Source organism: Aethalodelphis obliquidens, unplaced genomic scaffold (assembly GCF_003676395.1).
Source record: "Aethalodelphis obliquidens isolate GAN/ISIS:26980383/991018 unplaced genomic scaffold, ASM367639v1 scaffold70, whole genome shotgun sequence".
Classification (NCBI taxonomy): domain Eukaryota; kingdom Metazoa; phylum Chordata; class Mammalia; order Artiodactyla; family Delphinidae; genus Aethalodelphis; species Aethalodelphis obliquidens.
The window spans coordinates 2,439,796-2,453,143 of record NW_020838014.1 but is presented as its reverse complement, the minus strand read 5'-3'; the positions used below and the strand labels follow the sequence as shown (position 1 = coordinate 2,453,143).

At 46.1% G+C, this 13,348-nt stretch overlaps 1 protein-coding gene across 6 annotated transcripts in view; it reads left to right on the top strand.

Moving 5' to 3' along the window:
- Nucleotides 1–3,381, top strand: part of SYT6 (synaptotagmin 6) — a 57,596-nt gene extending 54,215 nt beyond the window's left edge. For 4 of the 6 annotated variants that reach the window (XM_027091031.1, XM_027091030.1, XM_027091029.1 and 1 more), the window contains exon 7: nucleotides 1,568–1,635. In XM_027091031.1, coding sequence (XP_026946832.1) covers nucleotides 1,568–1,585 — 18 coding nt within the window. In that variant the 3' untranslated portion in view covers nucleotides 1,586–1,635. Of the gene's footprint in view, nucleotides 1–1,567; nucleotides 1,636–3,309 lie in introns of those variants that run through there. The other 2 variants (XM_027091028.1, XM_027091033.1) reach the window with 1 other exon arrangement.
- The last annotated feature ends 9,967 nt before the right edge of the window (nucleotides 3,382–13,348 follow it).

The window sequence follows — 13,348 nt, the reverse complement described above, 5'->3', positions numbered from 1 at the left end:
CCCCCACTCCCTGGCCTTCCATGTTCTGCTCAGCTGATCATTTCTCTGTGTGAAGAAGCTGAAAATGACATTCATCTTGGCGACTTAGGATTTCTTCAGTACAAATTCGTAAAAATGTGTACCTGCACTTTTTAGCATCCACAGTTTAAGTACCTGTATAGAGATGCATCTAAAAACCACTAGGGTAATATTAAGTGCACCCTCTTCGTGTTCATGTGATGCATTGTACTTGAACATTTATCATCTCAATCATCCTTAGAGCTCCTGCCTTCTTTTTGGTCCTGTTCTGGACACTGAGCAAGAACCTTGCTCTTGGAGCTTGTTTCTCCCGTTTGTATAAGACATACAAAACTCTTATTCTCCCCCTCCTGGGAAGATAAATGGCATCATATCTAGAAAGCACTATATTTATATTCCACCTTTCTTAGAGGAGTTTCAAGTGCTGTGATCATTTCTTTTTATTTATTTTTTTTTTGGCGGTACGCGGCCTTCTCACTGCTGGGGCCTCTCCCGTTGCGGAGCACAGGCTCCGGACGCGCAGGCTCAGCGGCCATGGCTCACGGGCCCAGCCGCTCCGCGGCATGTGGGATCTTCCCGGACCGGGGCATGAACCCGTGTCCTCTGCATCGGCAGGCGGACTCTCAACCACTGCGCCACCAGGGAAGCCCTCATTTCTTTTTTATTAACGAGAACAGAGGGCACCATACTGGCTTGTTTGTTTGGAGTTTTAAAATTAGGTTGAAGGAACAAACTAACTGAAAAGGTATTTTTCCCTGCTGGGGTTTTTTCATGAATAAAAATTGATTAAGCCACAGTGAGCATCCTTCCCCAGCAGAGGCTGTGGCCTCTTTCCTCTCAGCACTCCTGCCCAATGCTACGTGCTGTCGCTGTCACCACACACACAGCCCACGTTGACCAGCGATCTTCTCCAAGGCGGTTTACTATGAAGGGTCAAATTCAGATCATCTGCCAGGGATTTTATATCTCTGTTGGAATGTCACACATTTCAGAACAATAAAAGATCTCACTGGACCACAGCCGCCCTTGAATAATCATCCTCATTGGTGTCCCGGAGACCAATTCATTGCTATTTCAGAGCCACCATGATAAGCCTACAGGAACCATTCATCTTCCCATTGTCCAGGAACCCCATCTCCTCCCTCTGTTTATCTTCACAGGAAAAATCAGGGGCTGGCAGGGGAGCCAGTGTGCCTTCTTCATGTGTCCTGGATAAACAATTATGCTCCGTGTGACTTCTCTTTGAGCTATTATATAAAGGAAGAAAGATGTACTCTGTGTAGCCCTTTCTTTTTCTCCTCCTCTGAGCTGGCCTATCAGTCGGGTTGTTTAAGAGGCATGCTTACCCAGGGGAGAAGCCAGTAATTACAATGTACCTTTCACCGACATTAAAGGTTGTAACAGAAAAAGCAGAAGCTCTAAAATGAAGATCTGTTAAATGAAAGCATTAGTAATCATCTTATGTCACCTTCTGGTTAAGAAACGCTTGAGTCAGAAGTCACAGTGGGCTCAAAAACCAGGCATTTATTTATGTAAAATATTTCACCAGGGAAACCCTCGGTTGTGATTTCACTCACGTGGATGCTGCAATCAGAGAGACTGCCACCGGAGTTAGGAGTAAGTACCTGGTATGGCACCAAAGAGGTTAGGTTTCTTATTCCATTGTGTGTCTCCTTCTTCTCCTGATGTGGCCAGGTGCAAAGGTGGCCACAGGATGGAGCGGAGGGAACACTGAGTGTGGACGGAGTTAGGAGACCTGGCCTCAGATCCTGGCTCTGCTCCTAACGAGCTGTGCGTTGACTCCTCTGTGTCTTGGTTTTCTTATCTGCAAGAACAAAAGAGCTAGCCTCGATGATCCCCCAGGCCTGCCTCCGGGTTTCGCATGCTAAGATTGCTCAGGCCCAGGTCACGCTATGGTGGTCATCAATACCTGCCTGTCCAGCCTTTGATTACTTGTAAAGATCTTCAGGTTGGCCTGCCCAGTGGGTACTAAGGGACCATGAAGGATCGAGCCTGGGGACAGGTAACAGAGGCTTTCCTAAGAGCCAGGAACATGAAAGCAATCAGCAGGTCTGGGTCTCTCCTCTGCGTTGTGGGTTCCCACAGGAGATGCTGGAAGGGATGGTCTAATCCTTAAGTGGCTCGGCTCTGTCTAGAAAGGGCTGTGTTGTGAGGTGTGGGGTGGAGAAGGGACCGCGTCCTTCCCCATCCTACCCCTACACATAACACAGAGGTGTAGTCCACTTCTCCTCAGCCCCATCCCTCCACGTGGAGACCCCAAAAACCCATGAGAAGCAAAAGGGGCTGCACTTCAGGTTCAGAAAGGCCATCTCACCCACGTACCTAACTTCTCTCCCTGGAGCCTTGTCCCGCAGGCACCTAGGAGAGTATGGCGTCTCCTCTGCTCACAGAAAGGATGGAGTGAGCAGTGGACACTGACTTGCTTTGAAGTTATACAGTCACCAGACGGCTCTGGAATATTCACAGGGTCAGATCCTTGTCCAGAAAACATGGCTCCAGCTCTGCCTGGCTTTTCAATGTAGAGAAGGGTTCGATGGCCCAAGCGTGGGTCATCCACCCTCAGCCCTCTCCTCACTCCATTACACCTCATTACATCACCATCTTCACAGAGGGGTTAGAGTCGGGCTGAGGGGGTGGCAGCCTGTGAGACAGGAGAGGGAGGAAAAGAAAGGTGGAGGCACCCGAAAGGGCAGGGGGCTGCCATCTCCTCCCACCTCTTCACAAGTTGAGTGTGAAGTCCCCCCGGGAAGCACTCAGACTGAAGAGGAGAGCCCAGCGCTGAAGCGAGATCAGGGCTTTAGCTGTACGAACAGCTCCCAGACAAACTGCTAAGAATTCATGATTGCAGGATCTTGGCCGTAAGGGCATACTCTGCAGACGGCCTCTTTCGCTGCTCACAAAATCCGATTTTCAGCATGAAAAATGGCTGAAGCATTCAGAAATGGTCCAGTCATAGCACCTCATTAACTAACACACATGCACGCACGTGCACGCACGCACGTGCACACACACACACCTGCACGCATGCCTTCCACACGCTAGAGAAAGCTTTCATTATCTCTGCAGCAGGTCTTTTCTAAAAATCAGGCCTTCCAAACTAGAAGCTCGAAAGCTGGTCTCCTTACATCTTTGCATGGCTAACAGCAAAATTCACGAAAGCTTATGAAAAGCTGGGAAAAGGTGAATTCAGTGCATGGGCCGGATGAGCTTCAAAAGTTGAAATGTACATTCCCTTGGCAACGGGTAAGTGGCTTTTTCTCCTCTCCCCAGTGGCAGGGCCGAGCCGCCAGCTTCGACAGCGAGAGCTCGTGCCCGTCTCCGAGACCACCTCCGACACCCTGAGCTGCACGCGGGCCGGGCCACACCAACGAGACTCAGCAGGGTTCTTTTTGCACTTGTTCAACCGTCTAAACACAGTGTTGTGCAGCAGCGGCGGTAGGGGCAGTGCCTCTCACTCCAGAGTCTTAGCTGCCCCGTGTAGGTCAAGGCCGAGACAATTGTCGTGTGGTCAGATCTGTCTTAGTCTTTTCTGTCTCCCAAGGTGATGTTTTTCTGGTTCTTTCACTTTTTATGGATCTGCTGTCAGGAAGAAAAGAAGAGAAAAAAAAAGAGGGGAGAGCCCTGACATTTGTTCTATTAAATACAGTGTAACATAGTCGTCTTTGAGGGGGAGGTGGTTTGAGTTTCTGAAATTTTGTGTCTCCACTGAACTCCCTAACCCCGGAGGAGAGGGAAGTGGGAGACGGGCAATGGCTACTTTGTTAAGTGGGCTTCAGCGAAGAGCCTTTACAAAGGCTACTGCTTACGACTCTTAGAAGCTCTTTGCTGATGTGACATAAACCGAGATGTGGACTCCTGGCCCCATGTTGAAATTGGGAGCATTCCGAGCTATCTGTGAACCTTCAGCTGGTCGTGCAGGGCTCCTCTCTCCCAGTCCTCGTGAATTGAACATGTCTTGATTCCTCATGGGAACTGAGTCACTTCCTTTAGGAATAATTCTGTTGAAACGAACATGCCCTATGTTTTCTGGCGCGCCACAGTTAATGACCATATTTGTTTGAAAACAAGATCTTTGTTCTCAAAAATAACCTTCTTGTAAAAAAAAAAAAAAAAAGGGAAGCACATATGTTCTGGAATGATTTCTGCATTATACCTAGCTTTATAGTTCCATGAAGTATCAAGCAACTGTTTAAAATGCCTAAAGAGATCAAAGAAAAAACTACATAAAATGTTCTTTTCTGAATGGGAAGTTTTGAAATCCAAGGAATAGGTGTAGTCTTTTTATGAACAGTACCTTCTTGATTAAAACCAAGTCAGCTTAAGTCTATTTCAGCCCCCTAGATGCTAGGACAATGTTCATCTTAAACTTTAGTTCTATAGATTATAAAGGACTTTAGTGTTTGTTTCAGTGGTAGTGAAGGATTTTTTTTTTTTTCTTTAGATCTCTACCGTAGGTCAAATTCAGTTTAGGAAAAAAGAATGTTTGAACTATTCTGTATTGTAATCGTCCATTTCTGTTGAGTTAATAGTGGCCTTCCCACCAACCCCCTAGAACTAGATTGATTTGCTCCATCTCAGTCTGTATAGCCCTGGTAGATGTGTGGGTGGGTTTTCACTTCAGTTTGTGGCTGTGAAATGCCAATTTCCAGAGCTGTGCGTGTGACTGCTGCTGAAGTCTGCTGAAGAAGCGCTTCCTTCAACAATGGCAGGTCAAGAACGTAAAAACTGTTCACACACCTTGTGTCTCACTCTTTACATATGTCACATGCTTTAGGAGCAGCGATTCAATAAAGTAACCCTTGTTTTAAGCCAAGTTATCAGGTTTCTGTGCTGATATAACTTTGGGTAGTGTCTCCTAAGTCCTAAAATGACCAGATTGGGCAGGAGGTAACAGGATATCGTGGCAAAAGAAGTTTGCATCTTAAAACAATGGAGATAAACTGAGAATTCACCCTGTACTGAGCTTTAGGCTAGGGGCTAATGTGTCATTGGTGTAAAGATAAGTCTTGTGACTGACAGGCCTTCCCAGTCAAGTGGCCTTGCGGCTGGATGTTCTCTTGAGAGAAGAAGAAACTCAAGGTCATGACAAGACTTCCAACAGGCCATGAACTTCATTCTGTTTCTTGACTCTAGAATGATCCCATCGAGATGGCCATCTCAATCATTGGGCAGGTGCTGGGGGTCCTGTAACTATGAAGGGGGCATTGACTTTCCAGCCTCATAGGGAGCCCAGAAATTAGTGCGAGGGGTTCCTTCCAGAAGTGAGCTTGAAACACATGTCCAGCTGTCGTCTTCAAACCTGTAGGTAGATGGGGAGGACTGAGAAGGGAATAGGATCAGTGCGAATCATGGAAGAGTCACTGCTCTGAGGCATTCCTTTTATGTCCAAGCAGCCACCTCACACGAGTGAGCCTCCCAGCGGCTGTGAAAAATCATTTCCTGAGCAGATTATGGTTAGCCTCCACACCACCCTGACCGACTGCTACCAGTCCCGCTACGGCAGTTTTAGTAAACATCTACAGGCTGGGGAGCCCACGCCAGGGAGGCTCTCAGCTCCTGGACCCCCGCCTCCAGCATCCTCAGGCGAGACTAGTCCTCAACCCAAAGCATGAATGGAACCTGAATTTCTGCCCATTTCGTTGTCTACCCTGATCTCTCTCCCTCAAAGATGAGCATAAAATGGTTACAAGTTGAAGAATAAAATGAAATACAAGGTTGACTCATTTGTCAGCTTCCTCTGCCACGAGTAACCTCTTTCTTGGGTTGGCGATATGGGCTTCGCTGAAGTCATGATAACCAGGGCCTTTTGTACATCGATGTTTTTGAAAGTGCAAAGTTCCCTTTATGGAGCAGTGTTTCTAGGCTGAAGAATGCTTCTCCCCTCCCCTTCCCTCCCCTTACACTCAGGATGCAATTAATTGCATGGTCATTTAAAAAAGTATGCTGTTAATTACTGCTTTGTGTCGTCCCACCCTTGTCACAGCCTGGAGTTTTTATTCAATTAAATCTCCTCTTGCCCGTTTCTCTTATCATCGTACATTCCTGAGGTTTAGCAGTCAGCACACACACAGGACACTGGAAAGCTTTTATTTTTAATCTGTGTTTCACATAGATAACCACTTCCCTTCAATCAAGGTACAGTGGAAGGGCTTGTTCATATTTTATTCTGCCCAAGGAATACCTGTGTACCCCGGAAGGCTGGAATCCACCTGTTTTGTCAGGTTTGTAGCTCACAGGGCATTTGGTACACGGGGCTCTGCTGTTTTCTCAGCTGTTGAGCTCAACAAGCAGCCACTCCAGATGCTGAAGCTTCTCTAGGGAAGGGGTCACACACTCATACTGGGAAAGCGCAATGCTTTCGCCTACCGGGAGAGGAATCCTGCTAATTCTCATAAAACGCAACTTGAGAAAATCCTGTTGCAGACTCGAAAATTAAAAGAAAAACAAAAACAAAAACATTCTAACTTAATAGAATATCCTCTCTGCTCACCCCCAGCTTTTAATTAATTTAGAAAGCAACCCATAGAGTAGAGAGTGGAAGGTACTCTCTCTTCCTGCACATCTGCATCTGAATTACTGGCACTCCACAGTGAGAAGACACCAAGGGAGCCAAACTGCTGAGACAAGCACTCTGTGGCCCAAAGATGCAGCTTCCTCTTGCTTCTGACTTCCCATCAGGTCACCCACCAGCCACCAGGATCTGCCGCTGTGCTAGTCACATCTAGAGCAGATCAGCCATCAGGGTAAATGCGTCTGGCTGGCTGGGCTGGGTTATACAGCAGTAACAACATTCAGATTTCAGCGACTGAAAACAACAAAGGCTTATTTCTTATTCATGCTATATGTTCATCACAGGTCGGCAAGGCGGGGCTCTGCTCATCGAATTGATTCAGGGGAACTCAGGATGACAGAGCAGCCAACATCTCAGACATTGCCAGTTGCCACGCCCGAGGGTAAGAGCACTCGGAAGGGTCTCATCCCGGCCTCAGTGCTCTGGCCCAGAAGGAATATATGTCACTTTCCTTCACAGTTCATTGCCCAGAACTACTCATGTGGCCTCCAAAACATAAGGGGTTCAAGCTCCCAGAGGAAGAAGAAGTAGAAATATTTGGTCATCAGGACTTGGTAGGACCACAGTGAACTTCACAGACCCGTGAAGGGTGACAGCCACTGAAGGGCTGATTCCGAGAAACCAATAAAGGGAAACTGTGGTCTATTCATTTTTGAATGAAATCAAGGACTGTACGTTGAGTCACACGGCTATATATTGGGCCACACACCTGTGCTAGCCTCAGGCTTGAATCTTGCCCACAAAAAGCTTTTTAGTCTAGTAACTTGGTAACATAAGTAACTCTAGTCCAAGGTAGAAAGTGGAAAATGCAGGAAGGGAGGTGAAATAAAAGGCTACAGAAGTCCAAGAAAGAATACCACAGCTCTGCAGATGGAGTGACAGCTCAAGGAAGAAGGGGCCCCTGATCTAGACCTTTTAAGGATGGGTAGGAGTTGGGGATGCGGAAGTTGTGGGGAGGGGGCACATTCCAGGCTGAGGGGTCCATACACGTGAAGACCCAGAGCTGAGGAATTCCGAGGGCTGCCAAGCCACCTGCATCCAGGGGAGACAAAGGAGCCCCCTGAACCACTGCCCCCTTGCTTGCACTGCTCTTCCCAGACAGAATGCTGGACTTCTGCCCGAGAAGCACTCCTTTCCCCTACCCTGGTCCCCGCGTACTTCTTGCCAGCTGCCTCCACTGGGAAACAGACTTGCTGCCCACCCCCCATTGGAGGCTAGGCTTCTGCTCCCAAAAGGGCTGATCACCTGGAACTTCAAAACTTGCCTGCATCTGAGACTTAGCCCAGCTGCCACACCTCATCCACTTACCCAGTCTTACCTCCTCAGGCTGTTTCTCAGCAACAAGCCACTCGGGACTTTATGATTTGTCCTGTCCTGCTCTGCTCCTCTTTGAAGTAAGCCCTATTCTCATGTCTGATCTTCTAGCTCAGGGAACAGAACTGGCCTCTCCCTGGCTTTCCTCTGGCTGGGTCACAGCTGCACCCCCCGCACAGCTGTGGCAAGCCCATTGGGAGAGACTGGAGACGAAGAGACCGGCAGGCAGTTGCAGTGGTCCAGTCGAGAATGGACCAAGGGCTGGGCTAGCATAGGCAGTGCACAGGGAAACAAGGGCACATGCACAGGATGTGGTGATCACAGGTGGAAAACACCACAGAGCTGACAGCTGAGCAAACCTGGAAGAAGGGAGAGGGAAACGGGATGCAAAGCTGTTGGCTTTACACTCGAGGCACCAGAAGAATGATGGTGCCTTCCGAGGGAACCAGAAACTCAGCAGAACAAGAAAAAAACTGATGAGTCCAGTTTGGGCCCAGCTGAGTTTGAGATGCTGGAAGGATGTCTAGCAGGCAGCTGCAGCCCAACATGCTACTCGGCTGAGAGGTCAGGCATGAGATGTTAATTTATAGAAAGCTTACACACCAAAATGAGGTGTGAAGACAGGAGGCTGACGCTGCCACGCCAAAACAAGGAGATCTCAAAGAGATGTTCTTCAGGACCTATAAACATTGAGAGGTCAAGGAGAACAGAAGTGATGTGAATAATAATGGAGGTGTCCCCAAGTGAAGCTAATCGATGAAAATGCTAATGAACAAAAACATCAATCAAGGGCTTCATAAAATACTTCTTCATAACAAGTTAATCCAAAGTGCTTAAACGTAACTTGACTCACTAGTCTATTTTCACCCACATTTGCAGGGACCCACCTCTTTTTTTGCCACTTCAGCTATGCTCTTGCCTTTTTTTTTTTTAATTGTAGTAAAATATACATATCATAAAATTTACCATTTTAACCATCTTTAAGTGTACAGCTCAGTGACTTTAAATGTATTCACATTTTTGTGCAACTATCGCTGCCATCCATCCACAGAACTTTTCTCATCTTGCAAAACTGAAATTCTACACCCATTATTTAGCAGCCCCACCACTCCCTCTCTCCAGCTGCTGGCAGCCATAATTCCGTTTTCTGTCTGTAAATTTGACTACTCTAGGTACCTCATAAGAGTGGAATCATATGATGTTTATTCTTTTTTATTTTATTTATTTTTTGGCTGCACCACACAGCTTGCACAATCTTAGTTCCCTGACCAGGGATTGAACCTGTGCCCCCTGCAGTGGAAGTGTGGGACCCTAACCACTGGACTGCCAGGGAATTCCCATGACGTTTATTCTTCATCCTGGATTATTTCGCTTAGCATAATGTCCTGAAGGTTCATCCATGTTATAATACGTGTCAGAATTTCCTTCCTTTTTAAGGCTGAGTAATAGTCCATTATATGTATGTACCATATTTTGCTTTCTATTCATCCACAGTGGACATTTCACCTTTTGGTTATTGGAATAATGCTGCTATGAACGTAGGTGCACAAGTGTCTCTTCGTGTCCTTGATTTGATTTCAATTTTGAGGGGGCATATACCCAGAAGTGGAATTGCTGTATCACAGTAATTCTATTTTTAATACTTTGAGGAACCATCATACTATTTTCCATAGCAGCGGCACCATTTTACATTCCCACAAGCAGTGTACAAAGATTCTAATTTCTCTATATCCTCACCAATAATTGTTATTGTTTGATTTTTTGATGGTAGGCATCCTAATAGGTATGAAGTGGTATCTTGTTGTGGTTTTGATTTGCATTTTCCTAATGATTAGTAACACTGAATATCTTTTCATGTGCTTATTGGCCCTCTGTATATCTTCATTGGAAAAATGTCTATTCAAGTCCTTTGCTTATTTTTGAATTTTTGCTGTTGTCCTTATTAAATTTTAAGAGTTCTTTATGTATTCTAGATATTAACCCCTTATCAGATTTATGATTTGCAAATATTGTCTCCCATTTTGTGGGCTGCCATTTTACCCTGTTGATCATGCCCTTTGATGAACAAAAGTTTTTAATTTTGATGTCATCCAGCTTTTCTAGTTTTTCTTTTGTTACCTGTGCTTTTGGTGCCATACTCAATAAATCATTGCCAAATCCAATACCATGATGATTTCCCCCAGTGCTTTCTTCTAAGAGTTTTATAGTTTTACCTCTCATACTTAGGTCTTTGATCCATTTTCAGTTAAATTTTGTATAGGCTGTGAGGTAAGGGTTCAAATTCATTCTTTTATCATGTGGCTATCCAGTTTTTTCCTACATCATTTGTTGCCAAGACTGTCTTTTCCCCATTGAATGATCTTGGCACCCTGTTGAAAATCATTTGACAATATGTGTGTGGATTTATTTCTGGGCTCTCTATTCTGTTTCATTGGTCTATAGGTCTGTCTTTATGTGAGTACCACACTGTTTTGATTACTATAGCTTTGTAGTAAGTTTTGAAATCAGGCAGTGTAAATTCTCCAACTGTGTCCTTTTTCAAAATTATTTCTGGCTCTTTGGGGTCCCTTGAGATTCCATGAATTTTAGGATGAATCTATTTCCAAAAAAAAAAAAATCATTGGGACTTTGATGGGGATTACATTGAATCTGTAGATTGCTTTGGGTAGTATTGGTAGAGATCCAACTCTTAAGGACACTGTGATTACCCGCAAATGCCATTTGCTGACAATCTGTCCACAAATTCATCCTCACCTCTGGGGTTCCTACTTCTAAACACATGTTGTGATCCTTGGTGCAGGACCAAGTCATGGAGTTCAAACCAGCTAACTAGACCTTTTACACTAAACTCAACTCTTGCCAAGTTTCTGTAGAAGTCACCTCCCACAACTGCAAATGTCCTGGCACAACTCCCAACCTGCTGACCAAACTCAACCCTATAGCCCAGTTTCTTTTTCCTGCCCACTCAGTTCCAGAACACTCAAGAACTTCAGTTGGACTCATTCCCATGAATGAAGAAGGCTCATCTGCTTCTGCATGCACATAGGTATTCACTCAACAAACATGTGTTGAGCAGCTAGTATATATCGGGTAACATGCTAGGGCTGAGGGCACACAAATTAATAATAACTAACGAACACAAAACATTTCCTATATGCCAGACACTGTTTTAATTCTTTACATCCATTATATCACTTAATTCTTCCTCTAGCCCTAAGAGGTTAAGAAACTTGCCCAAGGTCACACAGCTGAACCCAGATATCTAAATCCCAGAGCTCACATGCTTAAGCACGATGCCAAGCTGTCTTCTAACAAAACATAGCTCTTCAAGGAGCTCACAATTCAGAGGAGGAGACAGACACAAAAATAGAAAATTATTCTACAATATGGTAAGGGCAATGCTAGAGATATACTAGAGATTTAAGGCATCCTAGAGAAAGATTTCCTACCCCAGCCATCTATGCATATCCCCTTCATGGCGCATCCCAAATGTACTCTCTGAGAGCCCAGCCTCATCCCTTCCTGGAGACAGCCCTACAACGACCTCTTTGTGAACCCTCAGTCACGCATACTAACTTGATTCCCTACATCAGTTACTCCTCTAGGAACAGCTAAAGATTTGGGGAGTCTGCCCATCACGCCCAGCCCCAGCCAGTCAGCCCATAAATGTGTTCTATGTTGGACAATACAAGGAAGAGTGAAGGCTGTAATTCAGCAGCTCTACTGGAAAGCAGTGTTGAGCACAGTCAAGGGCTCATCACTCTGCCATGTGCAGCTCTGAACAAAGCCTGTGCCATTAGACAGGATGAGAAGGGAAACTGATGATGAGCTGCCATGGGAGAGGACAGACAGAAGAATTCAGAGGGTTCAGAGGAAGCCTGGAAACTCAGGAATGCACACAGGCTAGCTCTGCCTTCTTGTATCTCTTTCCTTTCAGAACCAGAGTGGTGAGTCTCCTCCTACAGGGATCTCAGCTGAGGACGAGTAACTCACGGTAAATTAGTCCTGGGGGTAGGAGTGGGGAGGTATGTGACTCTTTTCCCCAGGTGGCTCTTTTTCTGCACAGATTGGGGAAGTTTGGTGACACATCAGGAATTATCCAGAGAGACACAGAGCGCCAACGTGGGCAGGAGCCTCAGGCATACTGAGACATGTAGCAGTTCTTTTCTCTGTGGCTTCACCTTGCAATCTGTGCCTGAGTCAGGTTTGTGAGGCCCCTTCAGTCTGGAGCAATAAGGAATGAAAACTCGTGGCTAGAAATTCTCAGTGTTTTTGGAAACGTGAGTCCCTGAGATGACAGAGGACTTGCTAATCATGGTGGAAAGGGCTATGGCCCTTTATACCATGGTCTTTCATCTCCCTGGAGAAATTACTGACAATGACACACTGTAGTTAAAATGGATTGTGAAATCAAAGGGCCAGACGAGCTTCAGACACTGTCATCCTTCAATTACCAGGAACTTTCTTTCCCAAATGATTCAAATATACGTGACTTTCTACAGGAGAAGTTCTTCCTGTAACCCCTGGTCTCGAACCTGGAGCTGCCCTTATGCTCCCAGGGGCTCTCTCCCTGGCAATGAAGCAGGGGGTAGAACTATATTCTCCAGTCTTTCAATCCCAGCAGGTACCTGTTTCCTGCCAGATTTGCCTTGTGAGGGTGGATTCAACTCTCTGACCCCAGTATATCTGGAAAACTCAAGAACCTAGAACCAGAAGATGTGGGTTAAGTCCTGCCTTCTCAAGCTTCTCCAGGCTACCCTGGGCGGATCACGTAACCTCTCTGAGCCTCATTTCTTTCATCTGTAAAACAGGGGTGTAGTTGCTTTGATGGCAGTGGTCAGGCTCCACCTCGATCTGCATCCTGAGAGCTTACTGCAGCACCTCGGCCTGGACCCTCTCCTTTTCCCTTGAAGACCTGTCACTTTCACAACTGAGTAACCTGAGAACAAAGGGGATAAGCCAATGTACTGCTCTTAAGCTTGGAGAGGGTGGGAGGGAGCAGGGAGGGGGAATGTAAGGAATAAATGAAGTGGCTATGTAATTAATTTAGAATAACTGAAGCACTGAACGTTGAAAATTTCGGAAACAAAAGTGGTGACCTTTAGTTAATGTGTCAGTCAATACCTCACTCATTGTAGCTGTCTTTTTAAATGTCAAATCTCTCACAATCCCTTTTCCTTGCAGCTGGAAGGCTCGTGCTAACAACCACCACCAATTCTGGTTGATACCCAGTAGGTCAGCACGGGCACATAATTTCAGAAGTGGGAGGTCCTAGAGGCTGCAGGAACAGTAGACAATGCCTGTCACCCCCAGAGAGCTGGGCACCGCAGCTGTTTCCCCAGGGTCCCCCACTGATCCATTCTCCTGGCCCTTCACCCATCTGTGGCCGTCAACCCCAAAAAGCACACAGGGTGTCCACACCAA